Source organism: Salarias fasciatus, chromosome 5, assembly GCF_902148845.1.
Source record: "Salarias fasciatus chromosome 5, fSalaFa1.1, whole genome shotgun sequence".
Lineage (NCBI taxonomy): Eukaryota > Metazoa > Chordata > Actinopteri > Blenniiformes > Blenniidae > Salarias > Salarias fasciatus.
The window spans coordinates 25,913,139-25,929,403 of NC_043749.1; the positions used below are offsets into that span (position 1 = coordinate 25,913,139).

The 16,265-nt window shown below is 48.6% G+C and overlaps 2 protein-coding genes across 5 annotated transcripts in view; one reads left to right on the forward strand and one right to left on the reverse strand.

The window, feature by feature from the left end:
- The window catches only part of kcnab2a (potassium voltage-gated channel subfamily A regulatory beta subunit 2a), a 90,756-nt gene extending 88,621 nt beyond the window's left edge, over positions 1-2,135 (forward strand). For 2 of the 4 annotated variants that reach the window (XM_030090675.1, XM_030090676.1), the window contains one exon: positions 950-2,134. In XM_030090675.1, coding sequence (XP_029946535.1) covers positions 950-1,039 — 90 coding nt within the window. In that variant the 3' untranslated portion in view covers positions 1,040-2,134. Of the gene's footprint in view, positions 1-949 lie in introns of all 4 variants that reach the window. The other 2 variants (XM_030090677.1, XM_030090674.1) reach the window with 1 other exon arrangement.
- Positions 2,136-5,109: 2,974 nt separating this feature from the next.
- Positions 5,110-16,265, reverse strand: part of megf6b (multiple EGF-like-domains 6b) — a 64,622-nt gene continuing 53,466 nt past the window's right edge. The window contains exons 17-37 of the mRNA XM_030091135.1: positions 15,866-16,000; positions 15,644-15,769; positions 15,094-15,225; positions 14,623-14,751; positions 14,417-14,548; positions 13,190-13,318; positions 12,931-13,059; positions 12,530-12,658; positions 12,315-12,443; positions 11,129-11,257; positions 10,898-11,026; positions 9,671-9,799; positions 9,365-9,496; positions 9,164-9,292; positions 8,957-9,085; positions 8,270-8,398; positions 8,029-8,157; positions 6,900-7,028; positions 6,659-6,787; positions 5,785-5,913; positions 5,110-5,500 (exon numbers count right to left, since the gene is read on the reverse strand). Of these exons, the coding sequence (XP_029946995.1) occupies positions 5,439-5,500; positions 5,785-5,913; positions 6,659-6,787; positions 6,900-7,028; positions 8,029-8,157; positions 8,270-8,398; positions 8,957-9,085; positions 9,164-9,292; positions 9,365-9,496; positions 9,671-9,799; positions 10,898-11,026; positions 11,129-11,257; positions 12,315-12,443; positions 12,530-12,658; positions 12,931-13,059; positions 13,190-13,318; positions 14,417-14,548; positions 14,623-14,751; positions 15,094-15,225; positions 15,644-15,769; positions 15,866-16,000 (2,654 nt within the window). The 3' untranslated portion in view covers positions 5,110-5,438. The remainder of the gene's footprint in view (positions 5,501-5,784; positions 5,914-6,658; positions 6,788-6,899; positions 7,029-8,028; positions 8,158-8,269; positions 8,399-8,956; positions 9,086-9,163; positions 9,293-9,364; positions 9,497-9,670; positions 9,800-10,897; positions 11,027-11,128; positions 11,258-12,314; positions 12,444-12,529; positions 12,659-12,930; positions 13,060-13,189; positions 13,319-14,416; positions 14,549-14,622; positions 14,752-15,093; positions 15,226-15,643; positions 15,770-15,865; positions 16,001-16,265) is intronic.

A 16,265-nucleotide genomic window follows, 5' to 3' on the forward strand; every position in this document is an offset into this window, starting at 1 on the left:
TCAGCGTAACTATGCAAACTGATGTACAGCTGAGTATCATCAGTGTAACTATGCAAACTGATGTACAGCTGAGTATCATCAGTGTAACTATGCAAACTAACATACAGCTGAGTATCATAAGCATAACTATGGAAACTGATGTACAGCTGAGTATCATCAGTGTAACTATGCAAACTGATGATACTCAGCTGTACATCAGTGTAACTATGCAAACTGATGTACAGCTGAGTATCATCAGTGTAACTATGCAAACTAACATACAGCTGAGTATCATCAGCGTAACTATGCAAACTGATGTACAGCTGAGTATCATCAGCGTAACTATGCAAACTGATGTACAGCTGAGTATCATCAGTGTAACTATGCAAACTAACATACAGCTGAGTATCATAAGCATAACTATGGAAACTGATGTACAGCTGAGTATCATCAGTGTAACTATGGAAACTGATGTACAGCTGAGTATCATCAGCGTAACTATGCAAACTGATGATACTCAGCTGTACATCAGTGTAACTATGCAAACTGATGTACAGCTGAGTATCATCAGTGTAACTATGCAAACTAACATACAGCTGAGTATCATCAGCATAACTATGGAAACTGATGTACAGCTGAGTATCATCAGCGTAACTATGCAAACTGATGTACAGCTGAGTATCATCAGCATAACTATGGAAACTGATCTACAGCTGAGTATCATCAGTGTAACGATAGGAACTGATGCCGTGTCTCCTGATGGCATCCCCAAGAAGAAGCATGTAAAGGTTAAAAAGAATGGGACCTGAAATTGAGCCTTGGGGAACCTCACATCTAATTTCATGGGTTCCAGAGGGACATGTATCCATACTTACATAAAAACATGGATCTGTGAGATAAGAACTGAACCAGTTAAGCTCTGCTTGTGTGTCTTGAACTTTTCCTTCTCTTTCTCTCCGTCCCGCCGCAGGTTCTTCCCAAGCTGTCGTCGTCCATCACACACGAGGTGGACAGCATCCTGGGGAACAAGCCATACAGTAAAAAGGACTACCGCTCCTAACGTGCGGCGTGGTGCGGCGTGGCCCCGCCCGGCAGGGCCGCCCCGGCCTGCAGCCGCAGAGCCCCCACCTTTGCCTGATCCTCTGTTTGCTTGAGCTTTTACTGAGTGAGACCCTGGCGCATGAGTCTGGCCACACCAAGGGCCACGCAGGGCACCTCATTTAGAGTTACAGGGACAAAAAGATGAGAGAAGGGGGAAAAAATATTCAGTCACCTCCGCGGAGATGAACGGATGGAGAGAGAGAGAGAGAGAGAGAGGAGGGAAAGACAGCTTAGGGAAACGCGCTCATACTTAAAATCAGTTACACATTCAATTCAGCTGAACGTATTTTAAGACCATAGAGAAAAATACCTTTATAAAAATAATAAGCACACGCTTGCTTGGCAGCCAGACTTCTCCTTTTCTTTTTCTTATGCTTTTTTTTTTTTTTTTTTTGTCCCTGAATGCACCGAAGAGGAAGAATCAGCTCCTGCTGTGTGAATCCCAGAGAGCTGCTGTACCATAGCCATGCCTCACACTCCACACCCCAGTGTGTGTGCCGTGCTGCTTCCTCTCACAGCCAGTTTGCGTTGTCCACATTACATGAGCCCCCCCTGTGGGTGGGGTGGGGTCAGGTGGGGGGGCTCGTCCAATCAGCACTTTAGAGAGGGGGGAGGACAGGTGTCACTGATCTCACAGCCATTGCACTAAAGATTCCTCTTCATCCTCCCTCTGCGTCTCCGCTGGCAGCCCCGAGGACGAAGGGGGGGACGAGGAAGGGGGGGGTGATGTGTCTGCCAGCTGAAGAGATGAGCTGTGATGGCCCCCCCCCCTCGCCCTCCCTTGACGGCACGAACCGCAATCAAAACGCTTCACTGTGTTCTCCGCTCCTCGAAACTTGGAGCTCTGTTCAAGTCTTTTGCCTTATTTACAGCCACATCGCATCACGCTGCGCTCGCTCTGGGCTTCATGGCGAGGACGGGCAGTCCCCCCCCACCCTCTGGTCACACGCCCCCCTCCCTCCCTGTTAAAAATATGTGTGTTTAGTGGTTTAGTGCGGAGCGGCAGCAGCTCAGGGAACGCAGCAGGTGGTCTGAGTGTCGGGGGCCAGGGGGCGTTGTTCGCCATCTCTCGGTGTGCCCGGGGGGGGGGGGGGGGGGGGGGGGGGGGGGGGGCTTGAGCCAAAGATCTTCTTCATCATCCTCATCACTAATTGACACACTCCTCTCAAAGCATGTGCTGCCCAGCTTGTTATCTATCTACGAAGTACGGACTTTACTCCAGAATATATCTTTACTCCACTGAGCTCTTCTACTAGTTAAGCAGTAAGTCGTCCGTATTCAGAATGTTAGTCCAGCTAAGAGCTGTAGGATCGCTGCGGCTGGTTTCAGACCACCTGGAACGCGCCACAGACATTTATTCACCCCCGACCCCTTCGGGTGCTCTCTCACTGTGACTCAAGCACAAGTGGAAAGCATGTGACGCCCCCCTCTAAGCATGGACCCTCCTCACCTGCGGGACGAGCAGGCGACGCTTCTCAGCTTAACTAAACACCTGTAGATAACAAATCTTTACTAACGGCTGAAAACCAGGCAGGTAAAAAAATAAAATAAATGAAATTACAACTGTGGAATGAGAGCGAGTGACTGAGTGAGAGGAGAAATAATGTGATCACAGTGATTTCTGACAACAGCCAAGTTGTTTCTACTGTATTGAAGGTGTGTGTGTGTGTGTGTGTGTGCGCGTGTGGGGGGGGGGGGGGCAACTAAAAGAATTCCCACGCTTTCAGCCTGCTGTATTAGTCGACCCCTGTAGAGGTTTGATTTGCTGTGTGTCGTCCGTCTGAGTAAATAAAAACTGGCACTGTTTCCTCATGAAAAGAAGAAAAAAAAACACTCGAGGATCAAAAAGCTCTTCGTCGATCCGTCTGTGGAGTTTCTGTGTCTTCATGTTTTCATCTGCAGGGAGCGCAGAGCAAGTCTGAAACTCCAAGGAAAACCGAACACTGAGCCAAACGGCTGCTTGAACTCTGACCTGAGGAAACGGAACCCGCCTGCCGGCTTCTCCGCTTCACACACACCACAGGAAAATTCATCCATTCATCGACTCGTCCGCCCTCTGCTGGGCGCAGCTGAAGGCTTCTCGTCACACAGACGAGAACTAATCCGATTAAATCTGAGCCATGTAAACACTGCTCTCAGATCAGACTGGCTTCGCTGGAGGTTCACCCTCCTCAGTTCACCACTTCATCCTTCCTTCCTGGGGTTCATTCCCAAACATCTGGACTGGGCTGCTCCACCTCTGTGTCTCCAGCTGTGCAGGTGGATGTCGGCGTTTCCTCAGATCAGACTCGTGGCCGTTTAGCTCGCCCAACCATTTCTCCCAGAGTTTCTCCTGCGACTTGCTTCGCTGTGCGTCTCATCCTCAGAACGATCCGGCCGCCGCCGTGTCGTCAAGCTGATGTGTGTATGTGTGTGTGAGACTGTGTGTGTGTGTGTGATGAGTTCTGGCTTTAAGAGGTCCTGTTTTCACCCACTTTTCTTTCTGTTTTCATTCTGGTTTGGAGAAGTTCAGACGTGAAACAGGCCCACAGGTGGACAAAGCTTATTTTACTGAAGGTCCTACAGAGAATATATTTTTTATGTTTTAGCCTTTAATGCAGTAGAGAGAAATTACAATATTTTTTTTTTTCAGTTGTTTCCATCATGCTGCATTTTTCCTATCAGTATTGTATTGATCGGAAGAAGACTGGAGGCTTTTTCTGTTGTGTGTGTGTTCTGGACTGAATTCACTCTGAAGATGACGTCTCCTGTACATACTCTGACCTTTGTATATATTTCTGGTTGTGATCACCTCTGCCTTTTTTCTCTCTCTTTTCATTTTTATTTTTTTTATTTTTATTTTTTTTTGCAGGCGTTGCTATCTGCACTGTGCTTGAATCTGAACTTTAGACAGGATGTACAGCTTCGATCTTCAATGAAAATGAAATAACGATAAAAATAAGAATGATAAACTCAACCTGAGTGTGTGTGTGTGTGTGGTTTCTGTTATTGTCGTTCACTGACTTGCTATTTGGGGGTTTGGCAGAAATGAAACTACATCACTTTAACCTTGCATTTCAAACAAAAATCACGTCAGATCGTAACAGCAGCAGTGGGCAACTTGGACCACTTTGGAATTATCTCCATTGATTTTAAAGTATCCAACAGATTCTTTTGAACATTTAGTTCACTTTATCAAAGATTATCTGTGTAACGTTTTACCTGCAGTTAAATGAAACATGACACCCAGCAGGAGGCAAACTGGCTCTCTGAAGCTGTCAATTCATCATATGTTATTAAAAAAAGAAAAAAAAACTGTCTTTCAAAGGGATTCTTTTCAGTTTAACGTGACAAATTTGGACTAAACATTTCTCCAGAAATATTGCTAAAATAATTACTTGCAAGCCTGCTTTAACTGTGTGTTCAATATGTGGAGAGAAATGTCAAAAGTTCTGTTGAAATCACTAAAACCACTTCAACAAAAAGCTAGAACAGCTTACAAAATGAGTCTTATGAAATGTGATGATTACAACATGGAAAAAAGGTGTGTGTTGGTCTAGAACTGTCATCCTCATTTTAAATGATAAACGTCGTGCAGCTCGTCTCTTGCATCAGCAAAAGTTGCAGATCTGAGGACACCTGAACACATCGTTGTCTTTCTTCTTTCAATCTGCTGCTGGAACAAAAACTGATTTCATACGATACACAGATGCGTGTAGACACATTGCTGCCACCAGCATTTTGCAGAGTGGCGGTACAGATGGTGAGAAGGTGGTTCTGCTCATGTATTTACTGTCGTCACATGTCAGACTTAAAGATCCACGTAATCGGAAACAGCCGAGCCTGCATGTTCCAAATGAGTCATTAGGTCCAAAACTGGATTTTCATCTTCAAATGATGAAAAGCAGCAGACAGAACTGATTGATTATTAATTGTGACCAGGTGTGTAACAATCTGGGATCGATTTGCTGAACTGGGTTCAGTTCAATAATCACCACTGAATCGATATCTCAGACCAGACAGTGAAAAAAATAAAAATAAAAACCCCACTGTGTGGCTCTGAAGAAGTTGTGTTATAATCAGTAATATTTTCTTTTAGAAAATTATTTTATAGACAGTACCATACATTACAAAAATATCAAACACACTGTGGAGAAAGTGCAGTGAGGCGGACGCTGCACTCTGGAGCTCGTTCCTCTGAAACCGTCCCGGAGGAACCGCGTGCGTCCGTGACGCCGCCTCGTCCGGCTCTGAGGACACGAGGACGACAGATCACGTCTCGTCCAGCTCGGCCTCCAGTGTGGAGCCGCGGCTCTCAGCAGAGTCTTTCTGGACCTTCAGTGTCTCTGCGGCTCTCCCGGTGCGGCCGAGCCGAGCCGCTATAATGAGTTGTTGTGCCGCGAGTCTCTGCTGCTCCCGGAGGTGAAGCCAGGAGGTCCACCTGAGGACACACACACACACACACACACACACACACACACACACACACACACACACACACACACACATACAGAGGGTCGGGCTCAGCAAACACACAACACTCCTGTTGGATCAGAGAAACGACAAAAAAGTGCAGCAGCTGCAGTTTTGCCCCACACACACTCTTCTGCCCCACTGTCAGCACTAACTCCGTTTCCTTGAGTCAGCGAACGTGTCACCGCTGCTCGGGCCGCAGGGGCACCTGACGTGTGTGTGTGTGTGTGTGTGTGTGTGTGTGTACTGTACCTTCCTGGCAGGACGGTCCGATCCAGCTGCTCCTGCATCTGCAGCGTCCGTTGTGGCGGTCACACTGCGCTCCGTTCTCACACTGACAGGTCTCCGTGCAGTCCGGCCCGAAACGGTTCACCCTGCAGTCTGACGGCACGAAAACACACTTCAGTTCGAACAGTCATTACACACACACATACACACACACACATACTGTGTGGGAGTTACAAAAAGATGATTGATGTAGGGCGAAGGGAGAATTTCCCAGCATGCCTTGTTCTCAAGGCCGTAAGAAGTGTGTGTGTGTGTGTGTGTGTGTGTGTGTGTAGGGGGGGGATGTCACACACAGCCCGTCAGATTAGATTAGATTTAGATTTATTATCATTCCATGTCATGAGGAAAGAAAAGCGCAGACTGTTTTCCATCCAGAACAGCTTGGAACATAAAACTGTTCATATCGAAGGTGAGATCTGAGAAATACCACCCCATCGCAATAATTACCAATTAATCAATTACAAAGGAAACTCTCTGGAAACACATGGAGCACAAAATCTTTTACGAGTGAAACTCTTAAACTAAACTAAATAGTCTGTTTCCACGGCTCTGTTTCTCCTTTGTAATTTTTGAGAGGAATCCATTGTAACTCATACACGATGAGCAGCTTTGGAACTCAGTTTGCAGTAAATTTTGACTGTGGATAGAAAATCAAGACGTCTTTAATGCTTCCTCTTATTTTAAAACTGTCCTGATGGTTATTTGCCCTGCCAAGGAGGATCCATGTCTTTACTTCTGTCTCTAAGAGATCATTACTTTGTCCTTGATGACAGTAGAAATGTCTTCATGAACCTCTGATGAGTGAAGTTTGTGTTTTGTGAAGGAGAGTGAAGTTTACCGATGTCACATCGGGGTCCGGTCTTCCCCGAGGGGCAGAGGCATCGGCCGCTCACGGGGTCGCACGGCGTCTCGTCCTCGCAGTCGCACGCCTTCAGGCAGCCGAGGCCGAAGCGGCCCTGTTCGCACACTGAGGGGGAGGAGGGGTGGGGGGGAGAGTCGCACGTTAGCATCGTCCCGCAGAGAGGCCCGGAGAGGCCGGGAGCCCCGCCATGTGCCGAGGGGACGCAGGTTTGGCTGACCTCGGTGGCAGCGGGCGCCGTGGAGCCCCGGCGGGCAGATGCAGACGCCCGACGCGGGGTGACAGGGGGCGCCGCTCATACAGTCGCACTGCAGCTGACACAGGGGGCCGTGCAGACCGGGGGGGCACACTGAGGACGGACGGACCGCAGAGCGGGGTGGAAAATCAACCTTCGAGGCTCGACACAATCGCATTTAATTAACCAACATGAAAACAGTTGGGGACAAACACCGGGAGACATTTCTCACACCAGCAGCGATCGTCAACATCCAGCAGACTGAAACACGCCGTCTCTATGTATCACGATGGGAATATTTAATAGAAACAAAGTCAAAAACATCTGACTCTTCTTCAGGATTATGTTGCTAAAACACAACTATTTAACAAAAACACACAATTACACTGAGTCACAGATAATCCTCACACATTCGCTCAGTATAAATCGTTTTCTCACAGTAAACAGAGGATTTGTGTTTTGTTCTCCATCATTAAACAATCAGTTTTCACTTCTGCAGGACGAACATCGAGATCAGATCGGCCCTGGAGAAGAGTGATGCTTCTGCAGAACAAACAATCACCCCGATTTTCACAAGTCATTAGATAATTATCTCATTCATTTTACTGAAAAAAACAATTTCCTTTTCCCCGGAAATCAATGAGCTGCGGTCGATCTGGACCAATATGGAGAGTTTGGATTGACTTATAAACACTGGCTGCACAAATTTAATGAGTTTTAAGAAGATTTAATACTTTGAATTTGACAAAAATAACAATAAATCTGCAGGAAAAGAAAGATGAAAGTAAACTTCTCCTCATTCTGCAAAACACCAGTCATTTTAAGAAAATTTTGATCAATCAAAAAGACTAAATTTGACATGTTTCCTCCAGCAGGCATCGAGTATGAACTTAATCTTCATCCTAATAATCCCCAAAGAGAAGGTCTCGGTCACTGGGATTGTACTTTATATTCACCTGTACATATTCTGATTTAACCAGTCAGCACACACTCTCTCACACACACACACACACACACACACACACACAGAACATGCGAACTGAACAGACGGGCCCTGTTTGTTCACGTGTAGAAGTGATTGATCGGTCTGTGTGTGAGCGTGCTGCTTTCTCACCATGTTCACACAGATTTCCGTAGGATCCGGCGCCGCACCGACACGTCCCCGTCACTCTGTCACACGTGCCGTTGTTTTGACACTTACATGTCAGCTGGCAGTTCGCTCCGAACCGGCCGGCAGGACACTCTGGGAGGAGAGGAAGGAAATCGGCTCCATGAGAGAACAGTCGGGTTCTGGACTCGTTTCTGTTCGGCGTGTTCGAGCGGATGAGCAGACGAGTGCGTGGCGGCGGCGTCACCTGTGTCGCAGTGTGTGCCGGTCCAGCCCAGGCCGCAGGTACAGCGGCCGGTGGCAGAGTCGCACACTCCTCCGTTGCTGCAGCGGCAGCGCTGAGCGCAGTCTGCTCCGAACCAGCCTGGAGGGCAGCCTGAGGCCAAACACACACTCATTAAACTGAGGAGCAGCATCCGGACGAGGCGCAGCCGGCAGGCGACAATAGTAATGACAGCTCTGGTTTTTCTTTTCTTGCACCAAACAAAATACATGTAGACAGACTTCAGGAAGAAAACGTCTCCTGTCATAATCTACTACCTGTCTGTGGAGGTCTGACATCAATACTTCACATCTCTGCATGACTATTGGTAATAAACTGTCCTTTGAGCACAAAGTTCATTCTTTATTTTAAAAAAAAATCATATTTTTAAAGAAATCGAATGATTTTTAATATTTGATATAAATAAACTATCACTGGATACTGAACGCTTTATGGACGGTTCTGTCCTTTAAGGAGAGAACTGTTGGATTCCTTTCATTCCTGAGACGTCTCAGTCTGACGTAGTGGACTCATCCATCACAGAGAGCGGAGTCTTCTGGACACTAATGGAACCTGCGGCGGCGTCTGGACTCTGAAACCGTCCCGGCGTCTATGATAAACCAGTGAGGCTTCAGATAAAATCTGCCTGCATCACGCCTAACGAGCGCTCACCCTGCCCGCAGGTCTCTCCCCTGCGTCCGGGCGAGCACACGCAGCTCCCGGTCACCGGGTCGTTCTGGGCGCCGTCTCCACACAGCGCCACCCGGGAGCAGTCGGCCCCGTACCGGCCGGCCGGACACGCTGAAACCACACACACACACATTACTGCACGCTGTCACACTGATGCGGTGCGGTTAGAGAGGATGGGGACGGGCTCACTGATGTTGCAGCGCGGTCCGATGAACCCCGGCGGACAGTCGCAGGCCCCGGTGGACGGAGCGCACGTCCCTCCGTTCTCACACCGACACTCCCGCTCACAGTCCGGACCGTAGCGCCCGGCTCCGCACGCTGTCCAGACAGACGGGCGGTCACGTGACTCCTGCGGCCCTGTTTCTCCGCGGACTCACTGCTGATGCTCACCTCTGTCACACTTGGGCCCCTGGAAACCCGGAGCGCAGTAGCAGGATCCGGACACCGGGTGGCAGAGCTGGTTCGCTTCAGAGCACTGGCAGACCTGATTACAGTTCTGGCCAAAAGTTCCTGGAAGACACACTGACGGAGGGAAAGGTTCACTCGCACAGCGAGCCGGAGATGCGTTTCTGCTCTCTGATACTCTGCAATTGTGTCTTTCATTAGCATGAATGAGTTCGCGATGAGGAGGAAGCTGAGGGTTTCTGAAGCGGCTTCGTGGATCTGGCAGACAGACGCTGGCAGTGTTCGACTCACTCTGCTCGCAGCCGTTTCCTGTGAATCCGGGAGGACATCCGCACTCTCCGGAGACGTGGTGGCAGGACGTGCCCTGTGCGCAGCTGCAGCGCTGGACGCAGCCCGGCCCATATGTACCCGGCAGACAGGCTGCAGGACAAACCAACGCCGTCAGACTCTCACTGCGGCACATTCCTCTTCATGCCTCACAGCTCAATGAAGCCACTCCGGACTTCAACTTTTCCACTTTGATCCTTCAACAACTACAAATGTGAAACTCCCTTCATGTGTTGAGGTATTTTCCTAACAGCTTTAGTGAAATGTGGTTTTATTGGACAAATGTAGGGCCCACTGCTGTCAGCCTGATGAGAGGAAATAAATTTATCAATTCAAAAAATTAAGAGAAAATAAAGCATACTAAGAGTGAAACAATAAATCATCATTCAGAAAAGAAATGAAAATATAGAATCGTGCAGGATTCAAGCAACTTTGTGCAATTTAATAATCTAATTTCTGCACTTGTCCCTGTGTGTTTTTACTATTCCTCCTGCTGCTACTTTGAGTGGCTCAATACACCATCTTGTGGTGTAAACATGTACTGCAAGGCTAACCGGGCCGCAGGAAGGTTGACTTGTTGATTTGATTCAGCAAATTGTCTTTGAGAAGGCATCAGGATTGATTTAACTTTAAACATATTGCATCTTGAAGCGTTGATACGTAGCTGTTCAGAGCATGAGTGCAGGAGAAAGGCATCTTTAAAATGATTAGAAAGCAAAAGAAGTTTAAATGAGATTTCAGATACAGCTACTTCATCAAGACTGTTTGGATTTTAGCACTTTGATACTTTTATATATTTGGCCTGTTGGTGGAAACCAGTGAAACTGCAGAGGATCCACTTCAAGGAGAACATGCAAACTCTGCACAGAAAGCACCAAAGTAACCACAACACCACCATGCAACGACAATCATCGTCGTAAATATAAAATATGATGCACACCCTATTGAACATTTCCTGTCCTGATTAAGGCTCAAAGACACTCAAATGTAAGCAGCTGCAGCTTTTATATCAGCTTAATTTGAATTTATGTATCATACGGTATTCTTTAAACCTAAATCTGTTGCTACCGCATATGTATAAAAGGCAGAGCATTACTTTGAAGAGGTAGGTTTCCTCTCGTATGTGGATTGACTAAAATTTTAAACGGTCACGCTGGACCCTGTGGGAGTGGAAGGTTTGTGTGTTTGTACCTCTGTCACAGAGCTTCCCTCTCCACCCCGGCGGACACAGACACTCTCCCGTGACGTGGTGACACGACGCTCCATGAGCACACCGACATCGCTCCTCACAGCCGGCGCCAAACAGGCCGGCGTCACACGCTGAGCACAGGAACGAGCACATCAGGTTATGACTGACAGGAACAACGGCGGTGGCGGCGGCAGCTCTCTGCCGGGGCCTCAGTGTTGGACTCCCCGTCTCACCTTTCTGGCAGCGCTCTCCCGTCCAGCCGGCGCTGCAGCTGCAGCGTCCGGTCTGCCGGTCACACTGGCCGCCGTTCTCGCAGTCACACTGCTGCTGGCAGTCGGCCCCGAATCGACCCGCGACACACTCTGTGTGAACAGAAACACAACCGGAGAGAGAAAACAGAGTTTGAGATGCGAACAACAGAACCTGGCTCTGCCGTATTTCTGCTGAGGACTGCAGTCTGGTTTCACTTTTATCCAACTATTCATCAGCGGGCTGAAGACGGAGCTGGCAGTCAGAGTCTGGAGGGTAAAGACATTTCAGGGCCTGGATTAGAGGTTTCCTGAGCTTGAGGAGGGGGCGGGGCCTGGCACGGCGCGCTGGGGAAAGGTTGTAACAGGCACAGAGGGAGGATACAGTGAGACGTGGATGAACCAGGTCGACCGACTCTTTTACAGAGCAGACCGGTCTGTGGTGCAGGAATGCAACGCCAGCAAAGAGCCACACTGCATAAAAAAACAGATGAGCTAAGACTGAAGTAAGACTGATACATTTCAGGGAAACGACCACAGGCCAGTGTTTCAAACGTTCACTTCAGGGTTCAGGTGTCATTATTTCTCCGTTTCTGTGCAGGCTGGCCAACATTTTCATGCTTTAACTGCATGTTTTTGCTGAATTCAGCACGACTGGATGACAGTTTGAAGTTAGTTTGAAAACTAAAAACAGCATCTTCCTTCCATCTTCTGAAACACTTCATCCAACCTCAAGTGGTGGGGCTCCGAGTTGATCCCACCTCAGGATGGCTGAAGGTCTGAGTCCTTAGAAAAACCCCATATGCACAGGTAGAACATACAAACTCCACACAGAAATTCCCACTATTACATGTGAGTGAGCAAAAAATTTCAAACAGCAGAATATCACAATAAGAATGCTTTAAAGCTGTTAGATTGGAAAAAAAAAAAACCCTTCCATTACAAAAGCCTCATCAAAGGCTGCTAGTTAGAGGTTTTTTCTTAGAGAGTGTAAAAACCAGGTATGTAAGTTATTGAGAGCGGGCCTCCAGACCACCGTACCCTCAGATCTATTTCTCGGTGCAGAGTACAGTCTCATTATGAGCACAAAGGAAGCACTGGATCTGTGGAGAATCAAAGCTTTTCTCGTCCGTCTCACGGCGGTTTGGTGGCAACAACCAGAGACTCTCACCCAGTTCACAGGCTGCGCCCGTCCAGCCGCTGGCGCACGTGCACTTCCCGTTGGTCTTGTTGCAGGCGGCTCCGTTCTGGCACAGGCAGCGCTGCTGACAGTCCGCTCCATAGAACCCGGCAGGGCATTCTGGGAGAAGAACCGACACCAGAGCCATCCTGTGACGTGAGCCCTCCTGTACCGGAGGACGGCCGCTCTCCGCTGAGTGAACTCACCCTCCGTACAGTTGGGTCCGGTCCAGCCCGACGTGCACACGCACTGCCCGCTGGCCGGGTGGCAGATGCCGCCGTGACGGCAGCCGCAGGTCTGGCTACATCCTTCCCCAAAGAAACCGGCCGGGCACGCTGCCAGGAGACAGACAGACAATATCGTCACCTCCCGATGAACCCTGCTGATCAAAAGTGGGAATTCCAGCGTCGGGGGTAAGCAATACGGGCTTCGGCATGGGGAGCGTCTGCTTGGGGCTTTCTCATGTGCGACCGGGCCGGGATTTCCCCGCACCGCTCTGAGAGCTGTTCTGCTGTCAGTCAGCGTCCTGGATGCAGAGTGTGAGCGTCCGATCCGCCCTGCCGCCGCCTGCCGGTCACCGGCGGGGCAGCCGACAGCCGACACTCACTCAGGTTGCAGAAGGAGCCGATCCACCCGGCGGGACAGGAGCACTCGCCGCTGACGTGGTCGCAGCTCCCGCCGTTCAGACACACACACTTCTCCTGGCAGTCCAGACCGTAGAAACCCTGAGGACACGCTGGAACACACACAGGCAGCAACCGTCTCACAGCGGCTCCTTTTAAACTCAAATCAATTTTATAGTGAGCAAAGTTGAAGGATCGTTTAAATTTTTACTCCTGGAATCATGGAGGAAGTGCTTCTCTTACGCTTTTCGCAGAAGGTTCCTGTCCATCCCACCTGGCAGGTACAGGCGCCGCTCACGTGGTCGCACAGCGCCTTGTTGTCACACTGACAGCGGTGACGGCAGCCGAGGCCGAACACACCGGCAGGGCACTCTGGGAGCAACACACACACACACACACACACACACACACACACACACACACACACACACACACACACACACACACACACACACACACACAGTGTCACTGACATAAGACCAGAAATATCACATCTCTTTATTTGACTTTGGCGCCTCCTGCTGGTAGAATTGTTAAACACTTTTATTTTGATGGAACAATCCAGCAACTCTCTCTGGGTTTCCTTTTGAAATCACAAAGCAAAAAATTTCTGCCATAGGTTTTCTTTTTCTTTATCAATATATATTTACTAAACATTAAATTTGCACATCTTACAAAAACAATGATTTGCTTACTCAACAGTAACCATGTTATTATTATATTTATGTTTGTTGTTAGCATCTCCTTCAATACTAAGAAAAAAATTTTGATAAAATATGTGCAATAAGATATATTGCATCTAATCTAATCTTTTTGTTCTTCCAAAGTTAAATTTTGTAAAAACAATAAACACTTGTTATTCAACTTTAAGCAATATAAATTGTAAACATGATACACCAGCACTTAAAAAAATGTAATCCGTTTTTAATTTGACCTGACATTTCCTCAAAAATTTCTCTGCACATCTATTCTTACAAATTCAGATTTTCTTTCTTTCTTTAAATTCCTATTTATGTTTCAGGCGAAAAAACAACAAGAAATATCTGTGCACACGACTGCCAAGAAATCCAAACAGAATCTTCATGTTTTGGTGTCATACTTTTACAGATGTATTTAAAAAGGTTATAGTTTTGGTATTTTCTTCTACAGAAACTAAAATGTTTCCAGGACTTTTATTGCAATAAATATGGAGAGAAAACATGTTAGACATTATAATCAATATATTTTGAGAGTAATTCTTTGTTTTTCATGACTTCTGAGCTGAAATCTTCGTTGTTGTCTGTATTTTCCACTGAGAGATTCTCCAGTGGATCGTCTTCCGATCCCCTCTGTCTCTAGTTTCCTTCCTCACACTGATCCCCTGCTGGTCCTCCCTCCCTCCCTCCCTCCCATCCTCCTCTCCTCTCTCTCATCTCGCTGACACACAAACCACTCTGCCATGGCTTTAACGTTCTGAGCGGCGTCACTCACTCTGGTGGCAGTGTTTCCCAGTAAACCCGGCCTCACAGTTGCACAGGCCCGTCGCCGCGTCGCAGCTGCCGTCTCCGTTTCTGCAGTCGCAGGTTTCCGCGCAGTCGGCTCCCCAGTGTCCGGCGTCGCAGGCTGGAAGAGTCGCAGGCGTGCTGAAACTACACATTTCGCCTAATGGGAAGGCTGGCGCTGGCCAGTTCTGTTACCTTTCCTGCAGTTGTGTCCGGTCCAGCCGGGGTCGCAGGTACACCGCCCGCTGACGGGGTCACAGCGGGCGTTGTTCTCACAAACACATCTCATGTGGCAGCCCTGGCCGAATCGTCCGCTCGGGCACGCTGAGCAACGGCGGGAAGAGAAGCGATCAAAGCATCAGGACTAATCTAGCATGGCCAGCTCCATCAGATTACAGCAGAAACACACCAAGTTCCCATGACGGCTTCTGCACAGCCGCTCCACCGGCCAGGCCGCGGCTTCAGGAGCCAGAGCTCGTTCCTCCCGGGCCAAACGCCTCTGAGAGCTAATGACCTGGGAGAAGAACGACTCCTCTGTCTTCTACACGCTGCTTTGGTTCACATCCAATCTGCATCGCTTCAATATTCCACAGCGCTGCCATCCGATTCACTCTTTAATGCTTGTTGTCATTAAAAAAATAAAAAAAGCCCATTGGAGTTACTCACAGTTTTGGCAGAGTTTTCCCATGAATCCCGGGGCACAGTTGCATGAGCCGTTGTGCTTATCACACACGCCGCCATTCTCGCAGGCGGGGCAGGTTTCTCTGCATCCCAGACCCCAGAAACCCTCCGGACACACTGTGAGGGAGTGATCAGGGAAATGTTTATTCTCATAGTGCAGCGAATATAAAAATATCTGAAGTCTAACATAAGGAGTCGAACTCTTTTATTTCAGGGGTCACATATAAACCCAATCTGGAGCAGCAAAGAGATGACTCATGAACAGATTTGAATGTAGTTTTAGTTCAAAAGTACAAGAACGCCAGGAAAATGTTCCAATTTAACTTCTATCAACCAGGCTCAAGCTTTGACTTGACTGTGGGCACTGATGCCATCTGCATTTCGAGTCCCTTCCCTCAGTGAAGAAATTACAAATAGGTTTTCCCTCTGTTTCAACATTCCACTCAATCTTATTTTGAAGTCTTCCGGCCTGTGGGCTGCTCTAAAGTCAGGAATAATCTACATTCTCTCTTCATTCTGTCGTCTTTAGACTCACGTTTCTCACAGCGAGTTCCTGATGTTCCCGCCGGACACCTGCACAGTCCCGTCACTTTGTCGCACGGGGCTCCGGTACAGTTACAGGGATGGATGCAGCCCGTTCCGAACCTTCCCTCTGGACAGTCTGACATGGACACACAGCAGGACTCTGTCTCAAACACTGTATCGAACTGTCGCAGTGCAGGTGAGGGGCGCTGCCCGTCAGCAGCCGGCCGTCCACCTTGGTCGCAGTTCTCGCCGTGACGTCCGGCGGGGCATTTCCTCTGGCATGCTCCGGTCACGTGGTCGCAGGACGCTCCCGGCTCGCAGGCGCACCTCCTCTCACAGCCGGCGCCGTAAGAACCCGGTGCGCACTCTGGAGAGGAGACGGATCAGACGGAAAGCGGAAAGACAACAACTGAACGTTTGACTCATTTTCTGTACAAGTTACTGACATTTCAGGACAGCGGTGGAGCCTGGCGGCAGCTTCACAGTCCTTCATCAGGACCGTCAGCTGGACGGCTGTGCAGCTTTTTGGAAATCCCCCCACCTTTCCCATGTCAGACTCACAGAGTCTTTTACACTTTCTGTAACTTCTCAGATCTGCTACAATCCAGCGCTCACACCCTCTTCACGCTGCA